Source organism: Vicugna pacos, chromosome X (genome assembly GCF_048564905.1).
Source record: "Vicugna pacos chromosome X, VicPac4, whole genome shotgun sequence".
Lineage (NCBI taxonomy): Eukaryota > Metazoa > Chordata > Mammalia > Artiodactyla > Camelidae > Vicugna > Vicugna pacos.
The window spans coordinates 18,253,491-18,273,388 of record NC_133023.1 but is presented as its reverse complement, the minus strand read 5'-3'; the positions used below and the strand labels follow the sequence as shown (position 1 = coordinate 18,273,388).

The 19,898-nt window shown below is 40.3% G+C and overlaps 1 protein-coding gene across 1 annotated transcript in view; it reads right to left on the bottom strand.

Moving 5' to 3' along the window:
• Positions 1-1,594: 1,594 nt before the first annotated feature.
• The window catches only part of PDK3 (pyruvate dehydrogenase kinase 3), a 59,550-nt gene continuing 41,246 nt past the window's right edge, over positions 1,595-19,898 (bottom strand). Inside the window, exons 7-12 of the mRNA XM_006213011.4 lie at positions 12,495-12,571; positions 11,074-11,175; positions 10,523-10,633; positions 7,571-7,684; positions 6,159-6,298; positions 1,595-2,299 (exon numbers count right to left, since the gene is read on the bottom strand). Of these exons, the coding sequence (XP_006213073.1) occupies positions 2,269-2,299; positions 6,159-6,298; positions 7,571-7,684; positions 10,523-10,633; positions 11,074-11,175; positions 12,495-12,571 (575 nt within the window). The 3' untranslated portion in view covers positions 1,595-2,268. The remainder of the gene's footprint in view (positions 2,300-6,158; positions 6,299-7,570; positions 7,685-10,522; positions 10,634-11,073; positions 11,176-12,494; positions 12,572-19,898) is intronic.

The following is a 19,898-nucleotide window of genomic DNA, read 5'->3' as shown; positions in this document are numbered from 1 at the left end:
GAGACAAAACCCAGCAAATAGCCCGACGGTTACACCTAAGTCCAGAAGAGTCACGTACAGTCAAAAAAGAAGCATAAATGAATACCTGGGGCAGCCAAACTGGGAACACTAACTGTTGCTGAAATTCTTCTTATGGTTTCTTCGGAAGCAAAGTTAAATTCTTAATGCAGAAAGCAAAGACAGGAGAGGCAAGATTGTACTGGGGTCAGATGGATATGAATAATCTAGAAAGTGTGTCAGTAAAGAGCTACCAAGTCAGTCATTAAAACATTGAAAGAAATCTTTACTTTTGAAAAAGATCTGGAAAGGGAGGAACGTGCTAGGATTTTCCCTATCAGCTTTGCCAGCTTCAACCTTTACAGGGAGCCTGCTGTGAGCGCATCATGATCACGGGGCACTCCGCAGGCGCACACTAAAACGCTGCCAGAACAAGGCAGGAGGGAGCGCTCCTGAAGCTGCTGCCTCCGCCCCCTCCAGTGTGTCGTACTTGAAAGTGTAGAGGGCTATGGTTGGAAATGGAGGCCAAGTCAGATACTGATAGGCGATCTGACATTTATAAGAAAGCCGGGCTCTTTAAACACAAAGGGCTGTCATTTTTACATCTTTACACCACAAGGAAATCATCAGAGGAATCAGCCCCACTCCCAAGACACTGACTCAGTCCTCAAAAAACGGGCCTCCATGGGGACCAGCTCCTCCCCCATATCTTGGAAGCATGTTGGTCTTTTTCTTACCCAACTAATAACTATGAGTTCCCTCATGAGAGCCTTCTGAGGATGGAAGAGATGAGATCTTTCTAAAGATGAAGGAAGGACCATGAGCTCAGGTAACGTCATAAAATGGAACAATATCAGATTCAGTGGAACTAAGAGCAACAGAGCTGTCACCTACCCAAGCGCAGCTGGTCAGAGCCCAGCTCCACCTGGGGGAAAAGCCCCACTGTGATGGCAGCGGGGACAAGTGCATTGGTACTGTCATAGGACTGAAGGAAGAGGACCACTGTACAAGTTACAGCTTCTCAATCAGTGGGCTCAATACTTAAACACTGAATGGAAACATTTATATGGATGTTAAAAAGGGGCAGAAGTCAAAGTAGATGATATATATGAAAAAATACAGAGAAGACAAATGCATCCTGTGTAGCTCTACAGGTTGTGGATTTCCATCCGGACTCTCCAATAGCTTCCATTTCTCAGAGTAAATATAACACAGGCCCTCCTTCCTCACCCCAAGTCCTCTGCCAATTCCATCTTTCAGCAAAAAGTAAAGGATGGTGAAAATCAGACTGACAATTCTAAGACTGGCTAAAATTCATGAAAATGTAAATTATGAAGCCCTAGGGTATTTTTCAAAATAAACCAGAAAGAACTTTTCTCTTCAACAGTCTATTTGACAACTAGTAAAGTGCATCACACAGGGGCTTAGAAAACTGCAAAGGAGTACACTATGACAAAGGGACAGTATTTGGTGGTAAAAATTCTTACATAAGGATAAACATGCCACTTCCCCCTCTTCGCAAACTTGATAATGACCAGAAGGTAGTTTTTCACTTAAGATCTTTGAAACCAAGCAGTTAAGTGTAAAATTCCAAGACAACTTTTGGAACGCTTTAATCAATAGAATGGAAGTATACAAATGAATTTCAAAATGAAATCAATGCATCCAAGAGGAAGATCTAACACAAAAGTACCCGCGCCTCACAATGAGAATCCGATCGGATGGAAGAAGGCCAAAGTCTAAATCAGACAGCAAGGAGGGATGCGCAAGAGAGAGGAAGGGCCCTGGAACCCAATTATCAAGACACGCTCAGCTGCTGTCTCCAACTTGCAGACTCCCAGGCCTTAGTTGGTGGTTTGGGACAAACATGGTATTTGGTCACAAAGAGCAACAGCAGAGACCTGCTGTACCTGGAATGGGGTGCGGGAGCTTAGGAATCTGGGGAGACCGCAGACACTCAACTCCCTGGTAATGAGGAGAGAGGTCTGAGGATGCGAGAGCGCTAGCGGGCTCCGTGCCTGCCCACGACAGGCGCCCACCAGAGCAGGGCATCACACTACGAAAAATGACTCAGGTTACTACTTTAGTAGAAGATCTGCAGTTGCTACAGGAAACATCTGTGGAAAAGGTCCAGCTCATATGGAGAAAATACACATTCAAGCACTGGATTAAGTATGGTGTCACACTCAGAGTTGGTGGACGAAAGTTCTTTCTGGTTGACTTGCAGAAGACGATCTCTTCTTCACAGAGAGGACCGAAGCATCCAGTTCTTTACAAAGTTCTGTTAGTCTTGATTTTGTCCCTACAAAGAAAATAACAGAAATATCCAGAGTGAGTTTATGAGGACAACCTTCTCTATTTTAACCGAGACTTACTCAGAGCTTTTAGTTACAATGATAATTCAAAATCCCATGTCTTATCTCAGAATCATTCTCTAGGGTTACTACAGAAAAAGAATGACCATTTAATGACTTAGATCTACTTTAAAACAGTTTTTTACTCTCAGTTAAAAACCTGATTAGAAATGAGGAATCACTGCTAATGGGTATGGGGTTTCTCTTTGGGATGGTGAATAGGTTCTAAAATTAGACACTGGCGAGGGTCACACAACTCTGTGAATATACTAAAAACCACTGAATTGTACACTTTAAAGGGGTAGATTTTACGGTATGTGAATTATATCTCAATAAAGCTGTTGTTAAAAATCTGCTTAGAAAATAAAGTTTAGAATTTCTCATTCACTCAGTGAATGTACCATACCTACTAAATACTGTCTCAAGGTTACCACCAATTATCCTCTTTGTATAAATTAACAACTTTAAGCATCAGGCTAACCATTTTAGAATCTTAGAAACTGCTTTCTGCTTAAATTTGTTTGTCTAATAAGAAATTAGAAATGAAGACTCATACTTAATTAGCGTTAACAACCTGCTAAACTATTTGAAGGTTTTAAATAGCCTTTAAAACAATATTCAATTAAAGCCATCTTTCTACAATCCAAATGGATCTTAATATTTATAAAGACTGCTTTTGTACGACCCAAATAACTCCCCCTACCAGACCAATGGCTAGAATTCATTGGTCACACTGATGCCCACCATGCTACCTGACTTACATACAGACTGAAAATGGAATCAGAGGAAACTGATTCAGGTGTTTCAAGTTGATTTAGCTTAATCTTGGCTGGGGATGGTGTGTGTGTGTATGTGTGTACATGCACCTGTGTGTACGCTCACACTCATATGTACAAACCAAACTCTAAACTTCATCATCAGAGGTGAGTGACCAGTCCAGCAAAGTTGTACAGAGGTCCATCACAACACTTCTACAGAAAAAATAAACATCAGTGTAGATACCTTTTACATCATTCATCAGAAAAGACCAATGCTATTGTCATGGTACCAAATCACAAAGCTATAGAAACTATTTGCATACAAATACCTTTCTGTTGTACTATCTTATAAATCAAGGTTTTCAGGGTAAGAGGAAATGTATACAATTAAAATATATTAGGGAGATACACTGCAGTGTTAAAACAGAATAAAAATATCAATACGAACTTAATGATTAAAAAAACATATCTTTGTAGGTCTTTCCAGAAAAAGGGGCTAGAAGAGGTGTAATGTACAGCCCCAACTCCCAGATTAGGGTCTCTAATATCTACTAGAAGGAAACGGGAGTCCTTCAGGATCATGGCTGATTCTAGGGAAAGTGTAAGACAAGCCTAGGACATCATCTTGGGCCAGAAAGCAAGGAAGCTTTCAACGAGGAACGGGGCTTTCTCAATGGAACACAGAGGATCTGGCTTGAAATCTCTTCCATTGGCCAAAGATGTGCCAATTTTCACATCAAAAAGATGGCCACTACATGCAGTGACATGGCTGAATCTCACAGAAAGCCAGACACTAGAAGAGCACACACTATGTGTTCCTTTTAAGTTCAAGAAGTGAGAATCAGATACAGCAAAAGCAGACAGAGTTGGAATAAGGCTTATATGGTGGGGAGGGAAGGAGAAGAGTTTGACTCGAAAGCAGCCTTTTTGGGTGCTGGAAATACAGATGTGAAAATTCATCAAGCTGTAAACTCAAGATCTGTGCATTTTATATATATACACACATGTTGAGTACTGGTTGAAACGTATCAAAGCAATAAAGATCTATAATATTCATAATAATACTTAAAAACAAGAAAGCCAGAAGCTCATTTGTCACCATTTATGGTGCTTTTTAACTCAACTTCTTACCTTGAAAATTAGTAATTCAAGGGAAAGATTTAAATGCTTGCCCTGCCTTACCAGGAGGAACTGTACTTCAAAAGGTACCTAAATGCCCTTAGCTGATGAAGAACTTCAGAGCAGAATGTCAGCTAATAACCGTCAAAGGAATGATACTTAAAAAAACCCTCTTCATTATATAAATGTTCATAAAATTATTGATTCAGGTCAAATTTATCAATTGGTGCTAAAAATCATTAGGTGGTGGTTGCCTGGTGGCAAAATAACACTACACAGATTACTTTTTAGTTGAGAAGGGAAAATTAACTATACTAAGATAGCCATCATCTGAGTTATGGTCAGTCTTTACCATCACTAACGGTGGATCAACCAGATATCATGGGTCTTATAGTGTAATTCTGCAATAGTATTTATAAAACATTCTAGAAAAAATTGCTCCTTTGAGCCTTTAGATGAACTTCCAGTTTATAGGAGACACAGGGAAAGGGGGACAAATTAAATGACATGTCAAGGAAGAAATCAAACAAATCAAAGTGGGACATTTTTGCAGGACAACTGGTACGGTTTCTCAACAACAAAAAATTGTTCTAGACTAAAAACAGCTTGAGACCTACTCAGATGTGTTATGTGGTCCTGGAATTGATTTCCCATTTGGACAAATCAGGGGAATTTTCATGATGAAAATTTATTGACATGGAAAGGTGGGGATGGTTAAGTGAAATAAAAGCAGGTTGTACAACAGTATGAAAAGTATGATTGCATTTGGGGAAAAATACATATATGTATGTTCAAACTGCAAAATATCTGGAAGAATACAAAGCTCTAAGAATGGTCATTTCTGGGTCGTGGGAATATAGGAGTTTCTCTTTTCTTTTTTTCCTTATTTACATTTTCTAATATTTCACAGTATACATATACTGCTTTTCTATTACTAAAAAGTTACTTTAACTTAAACAAATAAACAGAATCCTTACTGTTGCTAGAACTGGACCTTAAGGGTAGTCAGAAGAAAAAAAAATTGGAAACTAAAGATTGGATTATTGTCCTTATTACCATAAAGTAGTAAAACTTATTATTCTGTGATTGATAATTTTCCTCTTTTTCATTTTTTCACTGTGGTAAACTGTACATAAAATTTACTATCTGGTTAAGATGGTAAAAAAAAAGGTTTCTTACAGTGTACAATTCAGTGGCACTAAGTACATTCACAGTGTTGTGCAACCATCACCACCGTCCGTCTCCGGAACTTTTTCATCTTTCTCAACTGCAACTCTGTACCCACTAAACACTAAGTTCCCTTTCCCCCTGCTCTCTGCCCCTGGCAAACACCATTCTTCTTTCTGTCTCCAGGTACCCTGCATAAATGGAATCATACAATATTTGTCCTTTGGGGGTCTGGCTTATTTCACTAAGCATAATGACTTCAAGGTTTATCCATATTGTAGTATGTGTCAGAAATCTATTCCTTCTAAAGGCTGAATAATTTTCCGCTATATGGATAAACCACATTTGTTTATCTTGATTGATAATTTTAACTTCTTTATTTTTCCAGTTTCAACCCGCACCTACAGACTTTCTCTAAACACTCTTCTGTTAATCTCTACGGATGATGACAAATTACAGATGTAGTTACTTTTTAAATAAGATTCATGGCAGAATAAACCCTGCTTACTGCTATTAATACCTCCATGGGGCAAGGACTCCTGGAGCATCAGGGCCTCTATTGGAACTGCTACTCTGGCTACCCAATTCTTGCCATCCTTCCTGTCTGGGGTGTAAAGCTACTCCGATCTTTCTTTCTTTAGGGATTGCTTTGCTTTTCCAGGGACAAAACCACAAAGATTTGGCTCAAAATATCAATTGTCTGGATTGTACACTCTGGACAAAAATCAGATCCTTCCTAATAGAAAGAAAAGCGGTAAATTACTGCTTCGCCTTGTATTTGGAGGCATCCCTGGGTTCACTGCTGGGATTGCTCCAATCGTCGGCTTCAGGTGTGGTCTTGTAATGGCGCCATGCTGACTTATTAAAAACTGGAAGTCTCTCAAATGATTCACTTGAAAGAGCCTAAGGGAAAAACAGAAATATACACCAAAGGTCCACAGTGTCATTTTTCTCACGTGAAGTATGAACCCAACTTTTACTATTTAAAGCTACAGACACCTTGATACATATTTTTGGAGTTATAGTAAAATTACATTTGAGTGGTTTACTTAGACTGGTCAGGGTGAAATTGAAGCTTTTTTTTTTAAAGGAATAAAAACATTCACTCATGAAAACCCAGTACTGATGTACACATGACCAGAACAAAAAGTATTTTAGTTCAGTTAATACTGATGTGAGATACTCAGCTGTCTTGACTGTATGGTCTTAGAGCAAACACTATTGTCCACTGGGCAACTACACCCCCAGGGGGCCCTGAAGAAATAGTTTCATACACAGTGGATTTATTAATATAACCTCATAATGTGATATCAAATAGCACATCATTCATAGGCACTGGCATCTAAGATAAACACTCCAAACAACTGGCTATCTTTATAACATATGACACACTCTGTAGCTGTTAAATAGGGTGGAACTGTTCTATATGAACAGATATGGAAAGACTTCCAAGATCTATTGGAAAGTGTTTTTTTTTTAAAAAGCAAAGTCCCAAAATAATCACTTGTGTGAAAAAATAATAGATTCCCCCCTATATGTTGATCAATGCAGAATCAACTCCTAAGAGGATCCACATGAAACTGGTACCCACGGTCACCTCTTGAAAAGAGAATCAGGTGGTTCGGGGCCAGTAATGGAGAGACTTCGTTTTCCCTTTTGTAGATTATACATTTTGTACTATGTGCCTATATCACATATTCAAAAAATACTCCAAATATTCTAGAGTTTAGAAGTAAATAAAAGTCTGATACCACCAATGAATGAGAAAACTTGTGTTAGAGAACTCTGTTATCTCATCAACCTTTTAGGTAACCATATTATAATCACTGAATTCTTCTAACTTTGGGAAAGCCAGCAAGTTGCCAAAGACTAAAAGACTTCAGTTTATGAAAACCAATCTCTTTTTAGAGTAGTCCTTTCAATGAATATGCAATTTTTAAAAAATCACAACTCAGAATTACAGTTTTAAAAATCAATATTTATGTTTTTACATCTCCATGTTTCCTATTTCGCTATATCTGAGGATAAAATCAAAGGTAGGAGATAACTTGATTTTCACATAAAACTGAAGCAAATCTGAGCTGAATATAAGAGATGATATTCTCCATTAGTTATCAGAATGTACAGCTTTAAAAAGTAAAGACGCCTTCATATAATAGAAATAAAATGCAGTACCTTCAAATAAATGACAGCGTCAGTGCCCACTCCTTCCATGGAATAGAGTTTTAGATCTCCTTGAAAATATCTAGCATACAGACGAGAAATTGGCAAACCATAACCAAATCCAGCCTATCGAGAAAAAACGATAGTCAGACAGGCACAAAATGCTAACAGGTTTAGCCTGAGGACCACCCCGAAGATTAAAATAAATTCTTGATCCACACTTAAAGCAAATAAATTATTGATCCAACCTTTACAGTATTTGCTTATCTATGGCAAACAATCTATTTTCACCCTGCAAAAGCACTTCTCATATGTTTGTTTGGAAATAATAGAAATATTTCAATTTTTGACTAATGCTTTCTGAGCATTTTAAAACAAATTTTTAGCCTTGTTAAAGCAAGTCCCAAATCAAGTGGGACTGAACTGAAAACCAAACTAAACCAGATCATTCCAAAGTTCCATTATCTGTTTCCCTTGCTCTTTAAAGTGCAAATTAAATTGAGTAGCACAGGAGTTCAAACCTACCAGTGCCAAGGCTAACACAATGAAAAGAAAGCAATCTCCTAAGGGCTACTTCCCGAGACTCTGGGAATGCTTCAGTGTTGTGACGCATGGCAGCCTGCACATTTTTACAATGTGCAAGAAAACAAGCCCAGTATCCTCTCGGATCTCCAGGTCATAGAACCCTGACTGGCAGTAACAGGTTTTCAGGTGGTAGGAAGGTCTCTGGTATTGATGAAAGCAGTAAGAACAATTGAGGCTGGTTTCAAAACCTCTAGGTGGAGGGGAAGGGGCTGTTTTGCAAGCTTTGGCCCTTCTGATTAAGTCTGCAGACAGGCTACCGAAGGAGGCTGGGGGGAAACACGCGCAGCAGCGGATGCGTGGGTTTTAGGCTCAGACAGACCTAAGGCAAAATCCACTTTTTGTGCCACCGTGAGCAGTTTGCTCAATGTCTCTGACGCTGTTTTCTCAACTGAAAGTGTAATAAGAAGCTTATCTCAGAGCTGCTCTTAGAATTAAATGATTTAAGAAGTGGAAAGTCTTGGCACAGTGCCTAAGACACAGCAAAAGTACATAAATGGAAGCTGCAGTTCTGGCTACCGCACAGCAGCGATTTTACCCAGTTCCATGGCTTTTGATCATTTTGTAACATCTTTCCTGGACACCTTCCTCGGGGTGGGGCCTAACTCAAAGGGTTGGGTGTGACAGAGCACCATTACTGAAGGGCTGTGGGCCTGGCAGAATACAGCCAGTAGTGAAGACGACATAGACACAGCGGGGACTGCGGTCACCACAGCAAAGGACCCAGCGTACTCCAGGAAGGGGCCAAGGAAACCTGCCTCCTCCATTCCAGCAAGGCCCCAAGCCTGCCCTCGGGTCTCTCAGGGAACAGCCAGGAACTCCTGAGCCCATATGAGTGTGAGGAGACAGGCAAGCCCAGAGTCCCGTGGGATGCAAAGGCGGGGCCTCCTCCTTGGGTTTGGTCAGGTTCAGGCAAGTCTTCCCAGAGTGTCAAAGGATCAATAGGAGTTGGCTAGGGGGACATTTCTGAAAAAGAAATGTGTGTGTCACGGCACAGAGCTGTAACACAGTAAGGTGTTTGATGAGGAAATTGTTTTCCAGGAGTTCATAGCCATAGTCCCACTGAAAAGCTGAGAGCTGACTAACCAGGAGAGATGCTAGTAGAGGCATTTCTTCCAAAGGAGAGCACGCGGTACACTGGACAGAATGCAGATGTAGCCGTGCCAGCTGTGACGATAATGAGCTCAATGACTCGGGGCAAGGCACTAACCTTACTTCCTCATCTATAAAATGGGAGGTTGGATGCATACTTCTTAAAGGTCTCCTAATTCAATCGCTCAGTTTCATTTTAAAAAAACTATGACATAACAGCTGTCCTCAAGATGCTATTTTGAGACCTGAACCAGATGATCCATATTCCTTCTAAACCACTGGGGAAGGCTCTGTATTTGCTCGCAGTGGGGTTTTTTTTCCCTTGTGACATTTATTTAAGTAGGTACCAGAAACTGGTCAAGGCAATGCCTTTCAAAATTGATCTTTCAAGAATTTTCTTGACTCCTATAGAAATGAGTTTCTCTCTGCTTTCAACATGCTGTGTTAACAAACTCTGTCTTGAATAAATGATGCTAAGTGTTGGATTTTATTCATACAAAGAAAATATAATCTTATGTGATTATCAGTCAGGTAGGACTTGAAAATGAAAACGTAGACCCTGAACCATTTTGCAGACTGATAGCTATGTTGCTGTGTTTAATGACAAAGGGTTCAATTGTTGTTTGTCAATTAGAAACACTCAGTGGGGAAAGAAAGTGTGGCCCTACCAGGATCTAAATGCTGCCATGGTAACCAGAGGCTTTCCTCGCTGCCTTAATAGGGCTGAAGGTTATTTCCACAGTGAGACAGAAAGGGCTCTGGAAATGCAGACGCCACCTATAGGTTTCCTACTTATGTCATTTCATATGAAAAATTTAATGTGTTCATAATTTAACATTTTAATTATATACACAAATTTGGCGGGGGAAGCTCAAAGGCCCTGGGTGACGTGGTGCTCTGTGGAATGCAGCGCCCAAGCGCCCAGGGCCAGCTGCAGCCATCCCCGCTGTGCTGCTCCCCGCTCACCTGCTATCACGCTTCCACCCGCTTCGAGGGGAGCGCCGGGCGGTAAATGGCACTCTGGTAGGAGTCTTATCCACAGGGAAATGCTTTTTCTCTGTACTGGGGAGGTAGGCACTCACCTCTGACTGTTTCTTAGACACAAATTAAGAAAGAAATCTGCGTCCAAACGATTTATATAGAAAGAAGTAGTGGCATAAAATCCCCCCTCCTTCAAACCATGCAGAACACATTCAAGTTTAACACAGCTAACGTGCCAACCCCGGGAGACAGCCGGCTCTGTCCCTTCTCCTAATGGTCTTTTCTGAAGCAGCGGTTTCAGATACTTACCAGAGGGGCAGCTCTTGTGGGCTCCAGGCTAGGTCTTGGAGCAGTTGAATACATGTAGTTAAAGAGACGATCTATTTTTCGTAGCGGGACCCCACCACCTAGGTCACTTATCTGTAATGTATAAAATGTTAAAATAAGAAAAAGGAGAAGGAGAAGGAAAAGAAGGAGAAGTCATCAATCTACACTTAGAAGGGGGCAAGGAGTTCATTAAATAAATAAAGCACGTATCAGGTTACTCTAAACCATGCAAGGGCTTGAACCCCCAATGAAATACGGTCCCTTAGTGAACAGTGCAAAACAAAGGAGGCAGTGGAGTGCATTTAGGATCCCACTTAGGATCCAATAGGCTTGGGTTTGAGACCCTTGTTCAGCTCCCTAAAAAATGGGGTTCTAATGAAATTTAAATGAGGTAACTTAAGCCAAAGATCTAATGCAGTACTTACGAGCAAGACACTCAGGGTCAGTTCTCTTCCCTTCCCTTTCATTCCTCAATGCTTACACACTATTAAATTAATTGATAACACAAGTATACATACGAATAGAGCAGATACCTTAATGGATAAGTCTTCTTTACCCAGAGTAACAAGGGTTTTAACAGATGGGTAGCTCTCTTTTTTATCTTCATACAGTTCGACTGTTGCTCTCATTGAGTTCTGAAATCACAAGACCTTTTCTTTTAGCATACCACCAACTCACAAACTACAATTTTAAAAAAAGAAACTAGCACAAGATTACCTCTACTCAACCGTTCTTTTGTGGGGCAACTATGAGTTGGATTTCTACGGCACCTTTTCCCCCCTCTAAAGAACTTAACCAAATGTGTGTTCAGATCAAGGAAAAATTTCCTGATGCTTTATTTTGTTTTTCATCTCATTTTGGTCTCATCTGCCATACTAAATACTCATTTTTCTTTCCTTCTTTTTTTTCTTTTTGTCTCTCCTTTGGGGTATTTAAATGATTCAACTCTTAACCAAGAGGAATGTTTTTTATCACATGTAATGGGGCTGCAAAGGCTCACTGATGTGCTTTAAATCCCATTTATCAGTCTGCATTTACGGAGCACTCTTCCTCTAAAGAAGACAGAAAACCTGAGAGGATTCATGCTTCCCACAAAAATTAATCATTCTGCTGAAAAAAAAAAAGTAGATGAAATGTCAGGTAAAAAGAAATTCTGAAAAAGCCACAGCTGCTGAAGAGAAAGTCCACAACTGGATGCCCATTTCAACCTTGAGAGTCACATCAGTAACATGATAATTCTGGGAAGCAAATCAGCATAACTGATTTTTCAGGTGTTCAATTTAGGGTTTTACACATTGGAAGAAATGAAATTTTATCTCAAACTCCTTGTGCCAAAATACTGCCACTTCATGCCATTAGCTACTGGCTAATGAAAGCAACAGCTTAAGCTGTAGAGTCTGAAGAGTTTTTTTCTTTTTTCTTTTTTTTGGGGGTAGTCTTTTTGGGTCCAGCCCTTCCCCATCTTTCCCCTCTGCCTCTGTCAGATATTCTGAATTTTCTGAACTGATTCAAATATGTAAAAGTCCTAGTGTCTCTTTCAGGACTAGAACAAGTGCTAATGGACCTACATGGTTAGTGTTCAGAAGCACAGATGCATAAACATGTTTTTATTTTGACCTGGCTACCACCAAGAAAGCCTTTGCCAGGTTTGGAAACTAAAAAGCATCTCTAATCTCATAGCTGAAGAAAAAACAGTATGGATTTTACAGAAAGTCACTAAAGTACAATTAAGCTTCAAAATCAACATGTACTAATATTCACAAAAACTATACTGTACACAGCAATTTTTCATCTCACAGTGTACAAATTATAAAACCCACAGGATATCAGAAATAGAATTTTAAAAATGGTTATGCAAAACCTTTTTCTTATGCTAATCTAATGAATCCATTATGCCCTGAATCAAAGTAATTTAAAATGAAGACTTTTTTCCATGTTTTTAAATTCCACTTACCTTGAATAACTCAAATAGCATGTGAAACAGATGTGAGGGCACATAAACTACCTGAATAGGTTTGTCTGGAGCTTTGGCTGAAAACAGAGACAAAATCGTCAATGATTAAGGACCAAAACTAGAAGAAAGTCAAGAATGCTGTTTGCATCATAATTTCCAAGTACATAAAAAAGAACTCTACAAAAGGCTAGTTTAGGCTTCCATCTCTAAAGGCAGGGTTGAGCAAAAGCATGTGCTGTGAAGTCCAACAAACCTGGGTTGAAATCCAGCTCCTTCACTTACCAGCTATGTGATCTGGGGCAAAGTTCTCTCTTTGGAACTCAGCTGAGCAAAACTGGAATGTCATCACCTTTGTCATGTTCTGAGCATTACATACGGTCATCCAAATATCGCTTGGTGTTTTTCAAAATGGGGTCCCCCCTCACTGACCACAATGGTCAGCCAGGGAAATGTGAAGCCACAGAGGAAAGGGGGCACATCTTCTTGGTGAACTGGACTAAACAGCAATGTTAAGTTCTATTAAATTATGAGAAAAAGGCACACTACTGACAGCTAGCAGAACCCCCCCCCCAGAGACCTACAGCCCTTTCTCCTCGCATCAGCAATCTTCTGAGGAAAATACAAGAAACCTCGAATCCTGAGACCTTTAAGAGACCGAAATTACGGAAACTTTCTCAAGCAAAACACCCATGTTATAATTTCAACCTTACCACTTCCTCTAATAAAGTAATTAACAGTAACATAAAGGAGAGTGAACATTTGTTTGTTTCTTAGCAGTTTACAAAGAGCTTGCACACACATTATCCAATTGAACCCTCGTGATGATACCGGGTGGCCCACAGGGTGGCTGGCTGGGGACACAGGCTTTGCAGAGGCCTGAAACTGGATGCCTGAACCAAGAGCTTTTGATTCGAAGTCCTGATCCTTTTGATGATCAGTTATTTTTAAAGTTATTACGTAATATAAGCAACAGTCTCCCCTTGTCCCTGGTTTAGCTTGCTGCAGTTTCTGTTACCCAAGGTCAAACGAGGTTTGAAAATATTAAATGTTAACTTCTAGAAACAAACAATCCATAAGTTCTCAGTAGTGTGAGGAAATCTCGTGCCTTCTCAGTCCGTCCTGCTCGGGACGTCAATCATCCCTTTGTCCAATAGATCCCTCCCATTACGTAGTAGCCACCTCAGTTAGCAGATCTCTGTTGCAATACAGTAGTGCTCGTGTTCAAGTAGCCTTTATTTTATAATGGTCCCAAAGCACAAGTAGAGTGATGCTGTGAAGTGTTTCCTTTAATTGAAAAGGTGAAAGTTCTCTCCTTTATAAGGAAAAAAACTGTATGCTGACATTGCTAAGATCTACAGTAAGAATGAATCTTCTATCCCTGAAATTGTGAAGGAGGAAGAAGAAATATGTGCTAGTTTTGTTGTCACACCTCAAACTACAAAACTATCACATGGCTACAGAGTGATAAGGGGTTAGCTAAGATGGAAAAGGCCATTAAATCTGTACAAGATATTTTGAGAGAGAGAGAGAAACCACATTCACGTAACTTTTATTACAATATGTTGCTATAATGATTCTAACTTATTAATAGTTCTTGTTGTTAATCTCTTTCTGTGCCTAATTTATAAATTAAACTTTATCAGAGGCATGTATGCACAGGAAAAAACAGTATATACAGGGTTTGGTACCATCTGTGGCTTTAAGCATCCATTGAGGGTCTTGGAACATATCCTCCATGGAAAAGGGGGGACTAATGCACAAAAGATTTTCAAAAATTTTTTAAAGAAGGAAAGTCAAGGTCCTTCCATCCTTTACCATCTCACCCCACAGTCCGCACGAAGAGGCAGCCATGCGTTACTACTTCTGCTTCAGTCTTCTGGGTGATGTTATTCATGTCCTGTTCTGTAGCCCTAATGAACTCCTCTGTACTTTGCCTATAGGCTCTTTCTAAAAAGCTAAACATCGACTGTGTTGGTAACATAACTAGGGAAATACTGCTCACTGTGGAGCGGCCGCAGGGGTGTGCCGGGATGACGTTTCCTTCCCTGTGAGACCAATGTGTCGTGATTCATGCGTCACTGGAAGGAGAATCCTTAAGGCGAAATGGATTCACTTTATCCACCTCCAACTGCTCAAAATCATGCTACCCTTTTTAGGTTGCTGAATATTTGGACCGTGTCTTTCCTACACAGTTTTACGGATTTCCTGGAGTTTCTAACTACCTTGCCTCTCAGGGAACTGGACAGAGAAGTAGGCGTTCCTCACCGCAACACTAAGATCTTCCAGCCTCTTTTCTACCGCGTGGGGTCCATTCCATTCTTCAAGATGTTTCAATTAGAATAGATTGCTTGCCAAACATGCTGCACAGCCATCACCCTCAAATTGCTTTTGATTGAAAATCTAATGTTTTTCACTATTTCTTATATCTACATTATATACACTATCAAGTCAGCCAGGTAACTCATGTCAGAAAGGTGTGCATGGTAGATACATTCCTCAATCCTCGTACCTCTGATTCATTTGATTGGAGGTTTAGCTAGGGACAGAATTCTAGGTTCAAAACCATTTTTCCCCCAGCATTTAGAATGGTAGGGGGCAGTGTCTTCTGACCATGACAGCACGGCTGAGAACTTTAATGCCAGGGAGGTTTTCATTCGTGTTGCTGGTTTTCACCCGAGGTCTGATACACCTTGCTTGGAACATTCTTGTTGAAGAATGAGGAACTGGATTATTCATTTGAGGGAGCTGGTGGTCACTTCCCCCTGGGGCCCTCCCCTAGGAAGGCTGGCTTGGAGTTCTGTGTACCTGGTCAAGACTTTCCACTGGCTTTAGGCTGGGCAGAAAGCAAGCTGGACCCTGACCAGAGGGTGTCCCAAACGCCTGAGTGAAGAGGGCTTAACTTTGGGATAGCGACGCTTACACCAACAGCCCTAGTTTTTCCCAGGTTGGTCCCAAAGAAACTCCTTTGATTTTGACCTTTGCCTACACGTGGCTGTCTGCAGGCAGACCAGAGTCCAGCCGCACCCCATCACCCATCCTTACTTCACCTCAGACCAGCTTTGAATTATCCGCCATCTTTTGACTTCTCAATCCAGCCCTGTGCACCCCCCGACTCTGTTTCCAGAGTCCCTCCAGGGTAATCTGGTACTACTGCTGTTGCGGCCTCCTCCTCCATGGCTTCTTCTGCTCTGTCCCACCGGCCAGAGTGCTTCTATCTGGTTAGTCTCTGGCAGGAGGTGGGATCAGTGGCCCACTGACGAGCACCCCTGCTCCCTTGCTGTTTTTCTCCCGTGTTCCTTTGTTCTCCTGTTAACGGGGCACTAGGAGCATGCTGAATGCTCAGTCTACCTTGTACCAGAAGGCACGATTAGTTATATAAACAGCCTTCTGAATTCAACCTTTTTTTCACTACAAATCTCAGGGAAATTAGAATACCTTTGATAGTTTTGTTTTGTTTGTTTGCTATTCAGTTCAACCAGTATTCTCTAAGAGCCATTTGAAGGCTTGCTCAACTACTTGTACTTTACTTTGAGAACATTATCGTTTAGAGCTCTTCCCTTCCATTAGAGGCCATGTCAGTGTTTCTGTCCATGACTCTTCCCTACTCCTGGGTCCAGTGGCTTTTATGCAGTAGACCCTTAATCGATGCTTGCTGGCTTTCTAAAACAAAACTTAAATGGAACACGACTTTTTCCATCTAAGGGCACATTTTTAAAAGTCAATGGAAAAAATGGTCCCGGCTTTTTGTGCTCAAGACTCAAGAAATAAGAAGTCTATCTGCATAATCATTGCTCCAAATACCATTAGGTGAAATGACATTTAACAAATGCCAACAGAACTCTATATAGGCTATAAAGAATTTTTTTTTCAGATAGTTCTCCTATAAAGAGTGGGGAAAAAAACCTGGAAGCTAAGCAGAAAAAATTCATTTAAGAGAAATGGAAGAGAAACTCGACCTGCAGTTGGTTGAATCCGCGGATGCAGAGGGCTGACTATACTCTCCCATTTTATTTAAGGGGCTTGAGCATCAACAAATTTTGGTATACGTGGGGGGGCCTGGAACCAATCCCCTGCAGATACCGAGGGAGGGCTGTATACTAACAGGAATTTAACCCATTTGGGCTTCCAGAATTCCATTTCTGAAATGGGCACAGTACATATCTCACTGGGTTAATATAAGGATTAAATGAGACAATAGTGATAAATTAATTTACACAGAGCCTGCCACACAGTAAGCAGTCAATAAATATTAGCTATTACCACAACTGAAAAATTAATTTCTACAGTGTTAACAGAGCTACTAGTAACGATTTTTTGATTCTTGTGTAGAACCACTTGACTGACAATATCCACAGAAGTATCCAATATGGGGAAACCAGAGGTCAAAGATCCCAGGATAGACACATACTTTTCTATGAACCCTCTTAGAACAAAATATACATGGCATGAATTGAAATTTTTACATTTCCCACCAAACCTAGAACTATGAATCAACCACTTGACAGGAAAAACTAATCTAGAAATGGTGAAGAAATGTAAGTGGTAAGCATAAGTCTTATCTTTCCCAAGTCAACCCTGACTTCCGGCAGCCACCCTTTATTAGATTTCTAGTCTGTGTCTGGTGTTATATCTGCAGCCCTAGAAACACGACCCTTCCATCGCCTCACAAGGTGAGCTTACAGATGAGGAAGCTGAGTGTCAAAGGTGAAGTGACTTGTCTCCTAAGTGTCAGAATCCAGATTGCCACTGCCTGGCTGGCTACCGAGTTCACATATTTCCCCTAAGTCACGCTGCCTTATCACATGGATGCAAAAAGGTAAGGTGCAACTGCTGACTGGCTTAATGCTTTGGCAACTTATTTCTCAAGAAAATGAGGATGTTAAAATGATGGTGGAATGGCTACCTGTCTTTGGAGAAACCCACATGGGTTGCCGCAGGTAGCTAATCAGAAATATAAGAAATCTGATAAAAGGTAAATAAAATTCTGTGATTTTTAATATTCCTGTTAAATGTGTTCCAGAGAAGACAATAAAGGAAGTGCACTCTAGCTAGCCCCCAATATTGAGAATTCTAGTGGTGACTGGTAAATACTGATGGTGTTTGCACAGTGCGTTCTACATAATCCTAGTTACTACTTTCTCAGGGGTCTCCGTTGGGAAAGAAAAAAATAAAAAATTCAGAAAAAGAGATAACATGTCAAACTAACAGAACTTAAATTCCCAAGTAGCAACAAAGTCTTCTTTTGGGTTGAAGGCGGCCTCACTCCTCTCAAGTGCTGAGCAGAGGGCAGTGAGCGCTATCACTGACTACTGTTAAAGACACCCCCTGGGGAACAGAAGCACCCTGAACGGGGATGCTATGCTGGTTCGCACAGGCTCTGAAAATGAATCCATTGAATCTGGCTCTGTCTTGTTACAAAGCCACAGCATCTGCTTAAAATGTTCAGGACCAACCTCTGACCTATCTCTCACACGGAGCTCGTTAGAGTGCATGTGCAGTACCTAACTGTGCTCGCAAAGAGCTTTGGCAGTCAAGAAACAGGAAGTATAAATCATAAATACACCACCCAAGCAACAGGAAACTAGAGGCGACCTGTAACCACCAGTATTCACTTCTCTTAGTGATGGGGAAAGGGCCCCCCAAATCATGCATGAGACAGTGCCAAAAATAGGTGGAAAATTTCTCCCCTTGGGGGGTGCACTGCCCAGAGTGACAGCCTCACTGTGCTGACCCAGCTGGCACCCAGGAATCAGCAAGGACAGGCTCACTGCTCTGCCTTCAGAGTGAATGAGGCTGCCATTGAAGCAAAAGAGAAGCTGACCACTACTGGTGAGTTAAGCTCCGTATTTGACAAATAGAAATCCGGACAGTGAGGTCAGGCTCCATCTAGCCATTAGGAAGAAAGAGAATATTAAGATGTTTCTGGGGGAGGGTATAGCTCAAGTGGTAGAACACATGCTTAGTATGCATGAGGTCCTGGGTTCGATCCCCAGTACCTTCTCTAAAAAAAAATAAATAAGTAAACCTAATTACCTCCCCTCTATCAAAAAAAAAAAAGATGCTTCTACTCAGGAATACATAAACAAAATCCACTTGTGCTGGTGGTGTATTTATTCAAAATACAACTCTTCTCAGAGAACCCAGTGGACTTTGACAGCAGCTCTGGTTCCATACCTCCTAGCAGAATGTAAGGGCAATTGTCCTACAACAGCAGCCTAAGTCCTCATGCTGTGATCTCATTATAAGAGAAATATATTTTTGGAATATTTTTGAGAGGGAATGTGGTTTATGTTTAATTATAAGTGCCCATATAGTAAGACTCAGTCATTCTACTTCTAAGAATCTAACCTACAAAAATACTTCCACACGTCCACAGATTTCCCCTCCCTTCAAACACACACACCCACACCTTTCATTCCTCATTATATGGCATATGGGAAAATTAGATTGGGAGTTTGGGATTAACAGATAGATACACAGTACTATATATAAAATAGATAAGCAACAAGAACCTACTGTATAGCACAGGGAACTATATTCAATTTCTTGTAACGAGCTGTAATGGAAAAAAATCTAAAAATATATATGTATGTATATGTATAACTGAATCACTTTGTTGTACACCTGAAACTAACATTGTAAATCGACTACACTTCAATAAAAAATAAGAATTAAAAAAAAGAAACCCTAAATGTCCACTCAATGGGAAATTATTAAATAAATAATCTCTAAATGACAATAATACATGCAAAGATCTTTAAGGTGAAGTGAAATACACAAGTAAAAACACAAATGGTTTCAACCCCAATTATGTAAAAACCAAAACTCTGTACGGGAGAGAGTAGTGGGGACGTTCCCTTTTACTCTGCATTTATGTTTGTAGTTTTACAAGAAGCGTGTCTCTTTCGTAGCTTGTGAATAAAAAAAGGAACATGTAAATAATAGTTTCATACTATTAATATAAAACTCAGCTAAAACCCCACTATCCAGAGAGCTGTTGTTTGTATTTTGGTGAGATAAACCTTTCAATATATCTTCCAATGAACTTGCACTATTACAAACTTTTATGGCCTGTGTTTAAAAAAAATTCAACTTTTCCCATACATTAAATATTCCTTAAAGCATTACTTTGAATGGCTGTGTAGTATTCTACCTTATAGGTGTACCACAGTTTATTTAAATAATTGTCACTATGGAAAGCTTGGGTTGTTTTCTTATTTTTCTCTATAAGAAAACCACTGTGATTGTCATTCTTATGTGCATCTGTGCACATCTCTATTTTCTTATAATTTTTTGAGAAAGAATATTGTTAGCCTTTTGTTTTTAGAAAGGCTCTACCAATTTAAACTTACACCAGAAATGTATAAGTGTTGGTGAGAGAACATTTTTTCTGGGGACCAATTC